We start from the raw sequence: 14,821 nt of genomic DNA on the forward strand, positions 1-14,821 counted from the left end.
CTCCCTGCTTAAGCGGGATCATTCTAGAGCACATGGCACAGGAGTGCACGCAGATGGTTCTTGAGTATCTCCAGAGAGGGGAACTCCTCAACCTCTCTGAACAATCTGTTCCAGTGTGCAGCCCCACACAGTAAAGAAATTCTTCCTTCTATTCAGGTGGCACTTCCTGTGCCTCAGTTTCTGCCTGCTGTCTATTGTTCTAGTGCTTGGCACCTCCAAGAGGAACGTGGCTTCATCTTCTTGGCAACCCTCGCTTCAGATATTTTTGCATATTAACGAGGTCCCCTCTCCGAGCATCTCTCATGTAACCGTAATCCAATGATTACGGGTCAACCCGCTCATTCACGTCCCGCAGAGCCCACGAAGGAGAAGGGCATACAGCCCTTCGCACAGCCCACGGGCCCCAGGCTCCCCATCCCGCCCCATTTCCGACCTCCCCACTGTCCGCGGGTCTGGCACGCAGAAGCGAAGCCCACGAGCCTGGTCCCGGCCTTTCCCTGCCCACCACGGCCACACCAGCACCGCTCAGCAGCGAACACCCGAAGGCCCGGAGCAGCCGGTCGCGCAGCTCCGCCGGCCCCGCCGCCTCCCCGGCGCACGCTGATGACGAGCGCCCGGCGCCCGCGGGGCGGGCCGTGCTCCGCCCCGCCGCCCGCTCCGGCCTCCGCGCCGTGAATAGTCATGAGGCTGAGAAAGCAATACGTATGCCGTTCAGGGTGTTAGCCGCCTGGGGGAAAAAAAGAAATAAAAGCAAGAAAGGCACACATTATTTTAAGACACAAGCTTCCATATGAATAGCAGTGCAAGTTGTCAGTGAAGACAGTAGGCAGCGGCATGGTTAGGTAAAATGAGCCCCAAGGTCCCCGGTGTTTTCATTATTTTATTTAGCTGTACTCAACATACTCGGGATAGAGAATACCCCGCACCAGGTCTGGTCTTACGGCTGCGGAGTTTTAAACCACCGAGGTGTTCTGCCTCAAGGTTCTTTCTGTTTTCAGTAGCATTTTACCTAAAACCCGTGGATAAACCCGGCATCTTGATATTTTGATGCCGTGGTCAGTATCATATTTATCCACATGAAGCCAAACTTACATACTACCAAACATATATGTTGCACATTTTATGTGTAAGGTTTTATTATGAAAGAAGTTCATATGTCGGTATTTCCCGATGTACTGAACTAAAATAAGCGCAGGCAAGATTTGAAACGACACCGGTTGCTCTTTGTCACTGGCTCCACCTCGCTTGCGGTAGGAATTTTGAATCTTCGACTGAGAGTTTGTAGAATTAGGTATCTTTGCTGTATTTCTCCCCCATTCCCACAATGTTTAACGAATACTATATTTTGTGAATATGCCAAATTAAATTACTAGATCATTCAAAGGTTCCTCAGTTTAAGGAAAGATCTCTTTCTGTTTCTGAATACTGAATAAAAATTGTTTCCTAAGCATACAAATTAGTACGGATGAGGTTTTATCAGTTGTAATTCATTGATGTTCACCTACTAGCAAATCATATAGGACTTGTAACTTACCTAAAATGATCTCGGGTAATAATAAATAGTTGTAGTTTTCCTCATTTAGTGTTTAAATGAAATGTAATGAAATCACAGTAATGGCTTTAGACTTGCTTCTTCACACTACTCTTTAAGAATAAAGCTTTGGAGTGCCAGAATAAAACACGGGCAAGAAAAATGGTTTGTAAAAGGCAGAGGTACTGTTATAGGTTACTACTTGCATCTTCTCCGCTACGGAGCCGTGTGTGTGGGTGGGTGGGTACCAAGAGGTTTAAACGGAGGAGAAAAACAGCCTGAGCTCTTTCTTGGTAAACGCACGGTAAGAAATTACCAACTCCTAAAAAAGCAAATATACTACCCCCCCCCCCCCCGGTCAGTCTTTCTCTAGGCTCGCTAGTATTTTAAAAACGCGTTTGTCAAACCGACAAATTTAAAAGGATTTACTAAAAATATCTCCATGAAAAATTCAGTTAATCCTGTGAAAATAATGTTTCCATTATTAATAAAGAAACCATGTAATTGTTTGATTATTGGCATCCTTTAAACATTCCCTTGGAGAAATAGGATGCTTTACCAGATCTTAAAGCTTCTTAAAGCTTCGGTCACTTCAACCGTTTCCGATAAAATCCTCCCCTTACGGGAGGAGCGCTTTGGTAAGTCCCATTCCCGTGCGCTGGTAAATTCCAGCCCTAAAGATGCTCTGTTGGATTCAGAGTAGCAGAGAGTGTTGAGGCTGTCTGAGAGACTTCCACTGTACTGTAAAGTGAAATAGTTATTGGGGAGTTGGTAGGCAAATGAGAAGAAAGGCTTGTGTGTCGAGATGGGGAAGGCACAGGGGTACAGGTGCTTTGGACAGGGGAAGGAAATAAATGTAGAATGTAGCCGGAACCGAGCGCAGTGCGACTGTTGCAGAATGTCTCACCTCGTTTCACTTGTTAGAAGTAGCGTTCTCAGGTTTTCGTGTTTTTCTTTTTTTTTTTTTTTGTGTGTGTTTTGTTCGTTTGTTTTGGTTTTTTTTTTTTTGTGTTTGTTTTTTTTTTTTTTTTCTTGCTTGGTTTTTGTTGCGGTGGGTTTTTGGGAGAGGGACTTTTTTTGTTTTGTTTTGTTTTGTTAAAACACACTTTGTAGTTTGGCACTTCTGTGTATTGCATAAAATGTCGCAATTCCGACTTGCTAAACTTCTTGCGTATTTTTGATCCAGGTCGCATAAATCCACCCAGGTTTGACGGAGACAGAGCTTGCAGTGGCTGTGTCCCACTAGTAAGCTTCCAATTTTATTGAGAAGGTATTTTAGAAATAAATACAAATATTTGAAGAACAATTTTATTCAGTTTTTATTTAATTGAGAAGGTATTTTAGAAATAAATACAAATATTTGAAAAACAATTTTATTCAGTTCCTGCCAAACAGCCGGTACTACAGAAAGCACTTTCAGAAAAGTTCTACTACTTTAAAGAAATTTTCTAATGTTTTCTCCTTCTAAAAAGGAAGGGGGAGATAGTCCAAGAGCCTTTCCCTTTTAAGCCATAACTGTTACCACCTTGTAGTCAAATAAACCGATATTCTTTCCCTAAAAAGTCACTTTCCGCCGGCTCTGGGTCGGGAACTTTTAAGCCCTTGTTTCCTCGGGCCCCTCTCAGGCCGCCTCACACCAGGAGGAGCGGAGTTGCCAAAGGGGAAGGCTGAGAAATGCCAGAACCCACGAAGAGGAGTTACGTTACTTAAGCCGGGAGTTTGCTTGTTAAAATGTAGGTGTTGCTTTTAGAGCCTGTTTTAGGTCTCTCGTTCAGAGAGACCTAAATGTCTCGTCTGACATTCCCCATCCCGCCGATGTGAAGCCTCACGCTATCCTTACCGAGCCCAGGAAACACATCCATCCACGTAGTCGTAGTTTTGGCGGTTTTCTCTTTGGGTCGGGTTTTTTGTTTGAGTGTATTTTAGCATACAGAAAAACTAAAACCACAGCAAAACCCAGGAGCCCGTTTCTGAATTACTACAAGCTTTTTAACAAATTAAACAGGAGTAGCCCTTCGGCCATTCACAACGGGACAAGGCGTGGGAAATGTGCTCTACACTGTGGCCAGGGAGAATGGTCCTTCCTGGAATCTCTGGCAAAAAGTACCTGGGGAGACTCGAGGACCTATGCGGTGCTGGAGTCGGGGATCCTCCACCCGACTTCTTTGAAGGTGATGTACTTGACAAGCGCTCTGTGACTGTTTTAGTCCTGGGCTGTCCGGTAAAAAGGTAATTAGGCTAATTAACTGAAATTAACTAGCACCCTTATAACCCAAGCTTAAAGGCTGTGGTGCAGATAAGGATTATTAGCTGTGAATGCCTCAGGCACCCCTGAGCCGCCCCTTAGCCCCCGCCCCCGGTCCCCTCCGCCGTAGGGAGCGCAGTGGGCTCTGGCAGAGGCGGGAAAACCCCACCCTCACTGGGCGCCTCTGGAGAAGCAGAGCAGGGGCAGGAACGACTCAGGGGTGCTTTCACTGTGGGCTGGGTGCGGCGGGGGCCGCGGGGCTGAAGTATCAAGCGTGAGGAGCGGGGCAAGCCTCGCCGGTGCTCCCTCACGTCCCCGAGGGGCGGGCTGGGCACTCCCGGTCTCCTCAGGCTCCCGGCCGGGGCCGAGCGCTGAGGGGGCGGGGAGGCAGCGGTTGGTGAGGGCGGGTAGTTCAAACCCGAGCGAGGGAAAGCGGCGGCCGCGGCCGCACGCGAGGGGCCGGTGTGGGTGGGGAGAGCGAAGCGGCTCCTCGCCAAGGGCAACGGGCCCGGGGCCGGGCGGCGAGAGCTGCTGGAGTTCCTCCAGCCCGCCTTCACTCCTGCTCCTCGCCTTCAGCCCTGCTCGGCGTGCCCCGCCGCCGCCTCAGCTGCGCCCGGTGGTAGGGCGGCCTCCAGGCTCGGCTCCTGTGCCCGCCGGTTTGCCAGACGAGAGGGCGAAGCGGTTGCTTTGCTTGTGTCCGGCATCCCAGGTGACTGAGACCCTCGGGTGCTGGTCCTCAGCTACATCTCAATTATCGCCGTCGCTGGGTAATTAGGCATTGCAGTTAACACGTATTTGTGGAGTGAAAGCTGTCTCAGCTGGGTAATGTTTCTCTTGCACCTCTCTCTTTTCTCCCCACATCCTTTCTCACTTCAGGTTATCACTAGGGGTAAGCAATACTTTGAATACACCGCCTTTGCATTGGAAGATCTTGATTTGCTTCATAAATTAGGGTAAGTGGCCCATATCGTGCAGATAGGACTTGGCTGTGTCATCTTCATTATTATTACCTGGAAGGTATCAGTGACTTTGGGGTCAAAGAGCAGTATTTTTTTACTGCCGATACCATATCTATTTAAATTACAGAGAAAATACTTCCGTATCACCAAAACTTTGTCTTTACCTGTTCTGTAAGCAGTGGTGAACAGCGATTTTAAAAAATGCAGAAATTGTCTTGTTCGATGCATAAGTGTTCTGTGTGTATTATTGAGGAATACAAATTACTAGGAACAGGTGTGACTCCATCCTAGAATTTATGTCTAAGTTGGAGGCACCGCTTACATTGCTTCTAGTAACCAACATTCTTCCTTCTCTAGGGTGCTTGGTAAGACTAAACTTGTTAGAAATTGTTCCTTGTCTAAATTTGTGAATCCTGTCCAAAATTTAGTTTGGGTCTCTGAATATGAATTGTTTTGTCCAGTAAACTCCCAGAAAGTTTGCAGTTGCTTTGTAAATTGATTCGAGAACTGCAAAACTAATAATAGATATGAAAAATGCACAGAGCACATAAATCTATCCTTAGTAGGTAGGGATTTTGTTACTTCCTCTGTAACTGACTAGTGGCGTGACCAGCCTTTTCTCCCTTGCACATCTGTTTGATGGCATCTAAACCAAGGTTAAGAAAACTTTGAGGCAGTAGTTAAAGATCTCCAAATGAAAAAGGTGTGGCGTTATGGCTCAAATTAAGTAGATTAAGTTCTCATGATAAAAAATAAGTGCTTATAAAAGATAGTGTTATAAGAGATTTTTTTAGGCATCTCTTATGAATAGAAATAGAATCTTGTTCTATTATGAGAAATGTTCAGCACCTCTGAAAGGCTTTTTCTTTTGTATTTGTAAAATGAGACCTTGTGTTAAATTAAAGCTTAATTTGCACAGGTATTACATTTTGGAAAAAATCGTATACAAGCTTGAGGTGTATACTGGGGTTTGTGTAAATCACAGAATGGTTCAAGTTGTAAGGGATGTTAAAGATCATCCAGTTCTGAGCCCCTTCCATGGGCAGGGTCACCTTCTACTAAATCAGGTTATTCTGAGCCACATCCAACGTGACCTTGAACACTGCTGGTAATGGAGCTTCTGTGACTTCTCTGGGCAACCTGTTCCAGTGTCTCATTGCCCTCATAGTGAACAATTTCTTCCTAACATCTAACCTAACTTTCCTTCTTTCAGTTTAAAGCCCCTACTGCCTTGTTTTATCACCAAATGCACTTGTAAAAAGTCCCTTTCTGGCTTTCTTGATGGGTACCCATGGGGTACTGAAAGGCTACAATTCTTTTTCCCTGAAGGCTTCTCTTCTCCAGGCTGAGCAGCCCCCACTGTCTCAGACTGTCTTCAGAGCAGAGGTGCTCCAGCCCCCTGATTATTTTAATGCCAATTTCTGGACTCGCTCCAACATGTCCATCTCCTTATTTTTGGGGGCCTCTCGGCTGAAGGCAATACTCCACATGAGGTCTCAAAATTGTGGAGTAGGGGGTAAAGACGTAAAAATAAGTTCAAAAATGTATGAATGAATGGAGAGGTATAGAATGAAACATAGAAAAGAGGTGAAATGAAGCTTAATGGACGGCCATGGTTCACTCGGTGTCAATTGGCAGTGTTATTTATATTATCCTGTAATGTTTGCCAACATAGCCGAATCAATGGAGTGCGCTCACAAGCTCCCCCTGCCGGACGCTCGCCTCTGTACAGCTTTATATTCCGCTTCTACTTGAGTTACCAACATTTCTTTAACTCTGCTATTCTGACCTCCTTTATGGCTGCAAAATCTTGTTTTGCTGTGGTTTTTATGTTACTTGAAGCACAAGTTTGCTTAACTTCTTTTATACTGTAGTATTTTAATTCTTTTCTGTTCTCAGTTGTCCCATAGAATGCCTGAGGATGAAACTGCAAGCATGAGATTTCCCTTTTGTTTCTTCAGCATGCTGCCTGAAAATTAATTTTCTAAGCCTGGAAGACTTTGGGCTTTTGTTAAATGTGTGGTTAGTTTTGACTGTATTTAAGGGAAATACGAATATTTTTAAAGGTGTGTGTGTATGTGATTTTTTTGGTGGGGAGGTGGGGGGATTACGATTTTGGACAGCTGTCTCTAGCATTCAGTTTAAATCTCTATCACCATTTTTGGAAATAATATCTAATGGCAACATTTGCTAACTAACTGCAGTTGTCCAAAATTCAGCATGAAAATGAAACCTCTATTCTTCTTGTAGAGGAGTGAAGATAATGCCCTCTTGTTATGACAGTCTTCTTATAGGTCTTTGTCTTCTTACAAAAAGAAGAGCTATGCTCACGTGGTCCTTTGCTTATACCGTAAATAATTGTCTGAAGTGCAGCAGTGTGCTGCTCAGAGATTTCATACCTTTAAAAATATAGGAAAAAGTTATTTTCTGGTTCACGACATAGCCTTTTCAGCCTATTGCCTAAAACCATGGAATCATGGAATGTCTAAGATTGGAAGGGACCACCGGAGATCATCTAGTCCAACTTTCCTCCTTGAGCAAGGTCTTCAGAGCACATTATTCAGGATTGTATCCAAATGGCCTTTGAATATCTCCAGAGAAGGAGACCCCATGAGCTCTCTGGGCAGCCTCATCCAGTGTTTTGTCATCGTCACAGTAAAGAACTTTTTTCTCACGTTCAGGTGGAACTTTCCATGTACCACTTTCTGCCCATTGCCTCTTGTGCTATCATTTGGCACCACCAGGAGGAGCCTGGCTACATCCTTTTGATACCTTCCCTTCAGATATTGATAGCTATTGATAAGGTCCCTTCTTTAGGCTATACAGGCCCAGCTTCCTCAGCCTTTCCTCATAAATCAGGTGTGCCAGTCCCCTAATCTCCATAGTTCCACTGGACTCTCTCCAGTATTTCTTTGTCTTTCTTGACCTGGAAAGCTCTGAACTGGACACAGCACTCCAGGTAAGGCCTCAAGAGGGCTGAGCATAGGGCCAGGATCACGTCCCTTAACCAGCTGGCAATGCTTGTCCTAATGCACCACCGGATACCCTTGGCCTTCTTGGCACACTGCTGGCTCATGGACATTTTGTTGTCCACCAGGACCTACTCTGCAGAGCTGCTTCCCAGCAGGTCAGCCCCCATCCTGTACTGGTGTTCCTCCATCCTGGGGTTCCTCAAGAGGTGCAGGATCTGCATTTGCCTTTGTTGAGTTTCAGATGGTTCTCTGCCCATCTCTCCAGCCTGCCCAGGTCCTTCTGAAAGGCTGCACGGCCCTCTGGGGTATCAGCTGCTCCTCCCAGCTTTGTGCCACCAGTGAACTTGCTGAGGGAGGTGTCTGCCCCTTTCATTCAAGTCACAGCTGAATAAGTTGAACTACAGTGGGCCCAGGATCAACGGCTGGGGGACACCAGTACTTAGAGATCTACTAAAACATGGAGAAGTGATGCAGATGAAACACTAAATGCTACTTGGAGTTGGTCCTGCAGCAGCAAAAAAGTAATCTCTAATCCACTAAACACTAGCTTAAAGCTATGGCCTTGTATTTCCTACTTGTGCTGTCACTTGTTTCATTGTGTAAAATGGGAAACAAGGTAAAAGCGGAGACAGAAGACAAACAGGAAAGAAAGGTACTTATAGAGGTAAATGGGAAAAGGGAACAAAGCATGCCAGACTTCACTTTGTTGTTGTCTTGGAATTATTTTCACATACCTGTCTTTGATAGAAGAGTTTTTCTCAGTTATGTATGTGTATTTTGTTTAAGTCTCTTTGGTTTCATACTGATATTAGTAAGATTGTGTATGTCTTTATACCAAGGTGACATTCTGCTGTTCAACATTCTTTTCCTTTTGAACTTCTCTTGTTGCTGTCTTCTTACAGTAGAAAACAAAACAAAGCATTTTTTAAAATATTGCAATAATCTTAAAAGGTGCTTTCCATATGGGTCAAAAAATGCTAATTAATGACCCAAGATCATCAAGGACTCATTCTGCCTCACCTCTCTCAAGCATTTTGGGTTCCCATTGCTTGTATTTGGTGGCTTAGGGCTAGACTAAGACAGGATTGTTGGGATATTAGCAATGGCTTAGTATTTGGTGTTGAAATTACCTTTAAAGATTCCTACTTCTGTTTTGAAAGGTCAGTTGCTAATTCTAGGCTTTATGTTCCAGAATATCAGTTCTAGAGGTAACATACCACAGTAAAAGGTGCTGATTCAAACTCCTGAGTATTGCAACACTGATGTGAACTACTTTGGTGTCTTTGAGAGCAGCCCTCTTGCTGCATTAGCCAAACATCATTTGTACAGTTACTGTGTGTAGAAAGCAGTGACCTAATGCCACTACAGTTAGGGTGGAGAAACTCTGCAGTGTATGTGTGGCAAAAGTAAGCCTGTTTCCACACATCTTTTATTTGTGTGCATTAGCCACTTCTAACCTTCCTAGGAAAATATATAGTAGCTCTTAAATTCTGTGTACCTGGTGAGTGTGTATACAGTCAGTCATTTTCTTTAAAATATAAGCTTTCAGAACACTCAGTTTACCCGTAGACATGAGTAAAAGAAGAGAGGTTCTTTACAAAATGACACTTAAATGTTAAGGCAGATAAAAAAGCACTTTTCGCTTTGTAACTATAGGTCAAATTCATTCCCTCTGGGGACTCTAGGGATCTAAAAAATAGGGAGACTTCTAGACTTGTAACTTCATTATTAATCCTCTTATTTTACTTAAGCAGAAAATGCCTTTTGTCTAAACTTGCCTATTACCAGAGCTTCTGCTCATTCTTGAGTACTGAACTATCAGTTGTTGGATGAACCAGGACAGTGCCAATAAAAATCCTGGCTCTACTGGAATGATGGGGAGTTTTGTTGCCAATTTCAGCACCAATGAGCTTCTAATTGCTGTGTAGCTTATTTGAAGAGCTTTTCCACAGATGAGGACTGCCAGGTCAATTAGCTGACTGGGTATATGTTTGATTTGCCTCACAGTATAATATGCATTTTAATCACTCATTCTTACCATCTACTTTTGTGTTTATGTATAAGCACTGTTTCTACTGAGAATAATGGCAATACTTTTGTTATGACTGTTATCTTAATAGACTTACACAAGGCTTTCTCTCTAATCTGAGGGGGTTTTGGTGACTGCTTTTATTGTTTGTTTCAGAAACAGCAGTGGTATCTTTATTTAGAAAGTCAAAGTGTCAAGCAGAAGATGTCGGACAGTCACCTAGTGAGGTTCAATATTCTTAGAAGAAATAGATTAACACCTCCCAGGAGCAACTTTATATACTCAAATTTTAAAGACATGTATTGCACTTCAGCATTTCTGGACAGCAGATGCAATGAGTCAGTAAAAGATCCTGACGCAGAACGTGAAGGAGCACTGAGTGTAACAAGTGTATCATTGCTACAGGAGCATTCTGAGCATATCTGTCCAAGAGCCTTCTTTCCCATGTCACCATCTATTGAAAAAGAATTTAATTCTATATCCTTATCAGAAGAAAGAGAAGCAAATAAAAGTGAAGATTTTTTTGAAACTCCTAAATCAAGTAGAAAAGGCTCCTCACTATGCAGGCGGCTGCTTTTGCCCAACACCGTCAAAGCTGGCACAACTGTAGGATGCTGTGACAGACAACTTAGTTCTTCAGGAAGCATCAGGAAAAAAATATTCTCTTGTGTTTTGAGCTCTGAAGAAAAGCTTTCACAAACTGCTGCATATTCTTCAAAAGATAAAGGTTACAAACCTCTGACAACTAGCACTTCAGAACCTGAGAACTCTAATCCCGATTCTCCAAAACGGAGGCTCTCCTTTTCACAACAAAGAACTTCTACACTAGAGGAGTCCCAGTGTAAGGACCCCTTATTGTTAGAATCAGAAAGTTTATCTCCAATTCAGTGGAAGGATGTCACTGCTAGTAACACTAATGAATTTAATGAAAATGTTCTTATGAGTGTTAGAGATGGGGTGCTTAGGACTCCTACTTACAGTAGGAGTAGCCTCCCTGAGGTCAGTGAGGGTAAATACCTGACTTCTATCACCAGTCCTGTAGAGAACTCTAACTTCGGACTATGTGATATAAACTCTCCCCCTGTTAAGGTAGCAAATTACCCAGATCTTTCAACGCCTGAAGATAGTGGATATAATTCACTTCCTTTGGACAAATCAGGAGACTCATTGTCTGATTATGAGGGATCTTTCCAAGAGCTCTTCCAAAAGCACAAAGAAGATTCCAAAACTTCAGACAGTAAAAGAAAGACAAGAAAACTTGAGCGAGTCAGAAGGTTATCCACTCTTCGGGAACTAGGCTCCCAGTCAGAGACAGAAGATAATCATGGCAGTCCTACTTCAGTGCATATATTAACAAAAGAAAGAGACTTTGTCAGTGAAGGTCATGATTTAGTTCTAAAAGAACAGCTGAGTGGAGACCTGGTTGTAAGTCATGGAGATCTCTCAAGAACTCCAGCTCTGAAAATAGTTCATGAAATTTGCTTGCAAAGACAAAGATTGCACCAAAAGCAAATCTCGGAGAATACGGATGGAACAGAAATATTTGCATTAGATAATGTTCTTCCTGGACTTATTGGCAAGAAAATGGGTCTTGAAAAATTAGATATTTTAACAGAATTGAAAGATAGAAATTTAAAACATGTTCTTGCTATAGTTTTAGATGCTTTGACAGTAGAAAGTCTATGCAGGTAAGTACTATTGCTTCACACACACCAAAAAAGGGATAAAGATGAGCTTCTGTGAATGAATTAGAATAACTTCTGGCATACTGGGTGTTGTCATCAACAAAATTTTTTTGTCTGAAAAAAAGAGAAGTTTGCTCACTGTTAAGTAGGTCTTTCTGTGTAGATCTATAAATAAATAGGGGCACTAAAAAGCTAAAAAATAATGGAAAATTAGTGAACTCAAAACTAAATCACAATACTTGTAAATTTTAAAATATATTAAAAATTACTTTAAGCCTAGAAAGGAATTTATCCTCATTACAAGTTCCCAATAGTGCATAGCACTCAAAACACATTTTCTAGAATTTTTCTTGTGTATTTTATTTCCTCAGTTATTTCTAAGCACAAAGATGCCCAAAGAATTTTGATTCATGAGTAATCTTCTCGATTAATTTCTAATCAATAGAAACTGCTACATTTCACACACTGCTCTTGATTTCTTTGTTGTAACAAAGGGAGTGGGTGAATAGATGAAAGTCTAAGGGCACAGAGGTTTTCAGAATTCTTAACACAAGTGTGACTAGAAACAATCTTGGTAAGTGGCTTATATGGAGGAAGAAATTAATTTATTTTCTAAGTCAAAGATATGCTGTGCTATTAATGTTGCTGTTGTTCTTTAGACTCTTCTGTTACACAGTTATGTGTAAAATAGGAGACTTGTGTTTCATAACAAAATAAAGAATAGTCTATAGCAACAGTCTAAAATTACCAAGGGTATATGAAACCATGCAAAAATCTTTGCCACTAGTCTTGCTAGCATGACTCCTGCACCACTTGAAAAAAAATTGAAAATGGATAAATTTTTTATTTGTTCCAGCATTTGGAAAGTCAGCAAAAGCTGGCGTGAAATCATTGTACAAGACAGAAGTGCAGATAAGAGGAGAAGGTTGTACACAAAACAGCTGAAAGAAGCAGCTCGGGTAAGATAGTTCTCAAAGGTGATTTTTTTAGGTGTGAAAGAAAGAAGGAAAGACAAAACATCTTGTAAAGCTACCAAAAAGTATCTGACAGAGAGTTCCAAAATGAGTAGGTGATGGATTCTAACAGGAGAATGTAGTGACTGTCGCTGCTTTTCAGTTGTCTGCAGTTTGAGTACTGGTCTTTCAACCATGTAAGACTCTCATTTACCCCTCCTGCTCTTTCTTGAGAATCCTGTAGGATCTCTTCCTTGACTAATTCTAGCTTTAGATTTTAAACTCTGCTCATACCGTTGTGCCGTACTGTTCCTCATTGTCCATTTCACTCTGGTCTGCAGTGCTCTAGGACCTGCTCTACACTACTTGCTGATTATTTTCAGGACTGCTTGTGTCGCAGTGTCACGGTGTATTTGTGACCATCAGAAGGATATGTAGAAGGTTTTTAAGGGGCATCTAGAGAAATAAGCATATTAATAGCATTATATTTTTTAGACCTTCCACATGATACATGCACACTTGCTCTTGAGATGTCCTATTCACAAACATGAGCACCAGTAGAGTGCGCTAAAAGACAGTTGGCTTTTTACCCTGCTCATGGGACTTTGTTTTTGTTGGTCTCTCTCTTGATCCCTTGCTAAATATAAACATTTAATGGTAAATACTTGTGATATATATATATATATATATATATATATATACATAAAATTTTCTTTTCTTATCTGTTGTTGCAGAGGGAAAAAACTCAAGTAAAATCTAGCTGTAAATCCTAAATGAAATAAAATCCAATCCTAATTTTCTCCCCTTTTTTTGTTAAATAATTATAAATTAACAGGAATATTTATTGAAGGCTGAAGATGCTGCTACAAGACTTAATATTCTCAATAGATCTGCTCTAAGGCCTGTTCAAGCTCAAGCCAGAACTCCTATTTTACAGACACCACCTTCACACACTGAACTCACACCTAGGAGATGCAGTTCTGTTCCCCACTCAGCTAGTAGGCAGGAAGAATACATAAAAGTAGGTATCGAAGAAATGTTTAATTTTCAGTTTTTAGAATGTTTTCATTTACAAGAATAAATATCTCTTTTCTCTCTCCTCTTGCTACAGGTTGCTAAAACTCTATTCACTGATGAAGCTCTAAAACCCTGTCCAAGATGTCAATATCCTGCTAAATATCAATTGGTAAAGAAACGGGGGCTATGTAGCAGAGAATCATGTGCATTTGAGTTCTGTATTTTATGTCTGCATGCATTTCATGGGTCAAAAGAATGTAATAGTTTATCTGCAAAACGGAAGAACAAAAAAGATGCTCCACCAGGAAGTGCCCAAAGCAAAAGAAATTTAAAAAGGCTCTAAATTTGTAAAGCATGTAACTCCTTGCATTTAACTCTTTTCCCCCTTCCCCTAAATTCCTAATCTTGCTCCTACTCCTCCTAAAGGTATGCATTTTGGAAGTATCTTCCCATTTGTTCTTGCTGACTTACCAAGATAACCTCTCATGTATATATCTTAATTAACATAGTATAATTTTGTTTTTTAAAAAATGAACATTTAAAAATATTTTATGTTTTGTTTTACCTGTAGTGTAGTAGGTAGAAACTTACTAACATCTTAATTTTTAAATAAAGTGTCTTAAATGTAGTCTTTAATATTTAGCTTACATGGCGTCATCGATGTTTAAAAATGTTATTCTTGTCTTAAAGACAAATTAAAGAAAATTATTTCCAAAACAGTCTTTGAAATCAGATTTATTTATTCACCTCATATTACAGTAAATATTTTAAAAAGTCTCAAAGTGGGACACTATGTACATTTACAAAAATGCTTCTATCAATATGGATGGTAAAAAGCCAAAACTAATATCTTAGTTGTCTGAATTTTTATTGGAATAATTAATTTGTTGCTCTCTTAGCCTATGTAAAGGAATTCAATAGAATAGTAATTTATAAACTAAACCGATCCTGCGTGGATATTCTGTTGTACTGAGTTTTACAAAGTTTTTATCTTGAAAATTTCGGGTGATACCATGTATATTCAGGCAGCTGAAAATGCTGTGGCATCGCCTTTGCTGTTGTGAACTTTCCTTCAAGCTTAATCTGACTCGACCTCAGCTCCCAGATACCTTCTTCTACTTCTTCACACTTCTACTTGAGCAAAAGGACTGTCTACAGATGAAAATCACTCTATCTCTAGATTTAATAAAGGAAATGGAGGTATTTTGCTCTTGAACTAAATATGCTGATCCTTTCTAGAAAACTAACTCAATCTGTCTCTTGGACCTCAAAAAGATTTTGTGTGGTTTCGGTTTGTATCCTAGCAATTACAGACAGCTTGAAATACAGGTGACAGAAATGGACACAGTACTTCTATGAAGATATAATATCAATTAACTTCTATAATAATATTGTCCCACTTGTCCTTTCAAAAAGCTTGTCACAAGCAT

At 41.3% G+C, this 14,821-nt stretch overlaps 1 protein-coding gene across 2 annotated transcripts; it reads left to right on the top strand.

Moving 5' to 3' along the window:
• The first annotated feature begins 4,205 nt into the window (after positions 1 to 4,205).
• On the top strand, positions 4,206 to 13,952 carry FBXO43 (F-box protein 43). Of its 2 annotated transcripts, XM_068183982.1 has the most exons (7): positions 4,206 to 4,543; positions 4,653 to 4,729; positions 6,635 to 6,801; positions 9,893 to 11,424; positions 12,278 to 12,380; positions 13,210 to 13,395; positions 13,486 to 13,952. In XM_068183982.1, the coding sequence occupies exons 4-7, from the start codon at positions 9,941 to 9,943 to the stop codon at positions 13,732 to 13,734; spliced, it is 2,022 nt and encodes a 673-aa protein (XP_068040083.1). In that variant the 5' UTR covers positions 4,206 to 4,543; positions 4,653 to 4,729; positions 6,635 to 6,801; positions 9,893 to 9,940; the 3' UTR covers positions 13,735 to 13,952. The 2 variants fall into 2 exon arrangements, with proteins under 2 accessions (XP_068040083.1, XP_068040093.1); XM_068183992.1 differs by lacking the exon at positions 4,653 to 4,729.
• The last annotated feature ends 869 nt before the right edge of the window (positions 13,953 to 14,821 follow it).

This window comes from Anomalospiza imberbis, chromosome 1 (assembly GCF_031753505.1).
Source record: "Anomalospiza imberbis isolate Cuckoo-Finch-1a 21T00152 chromosome 1, ASM3175350v1, whole genome shotgun sequence".
NCBI lineage: Eukaryota > Metazoa > Chordata > Aves > Passeriformes > Viduidae > Anomalospiza > Anomalospiza imberbis.

What these genes read in the sequence shown, in the direction of transcription:
- FBXO43 (XM_068183982.1), top strand. Translation starts at nt 9,941, where the DNA reads ATGTCGGACAGTCACCTAGTGAGGTTCAATATTCTTAGAAGAAATAGA. An exon ending in AGCTGAAAGAAGCAGCTCGG is followed by an intron (nt 12,381 to 13,209) that starts GTAAGATAGTTC and finishes ATAAATTAACAG; the next exon opens with GAATATTTATTGAAGGCTGA. An exon ending in GGCAGGAAGAATACATAAAA is followed by an intron (nt 13,396 to 13,485) that starts GTAGGTATCGAA and finishes CTCTTGCTACAG; the next exon opens with GTTGCTAAAACTCTATTCAC.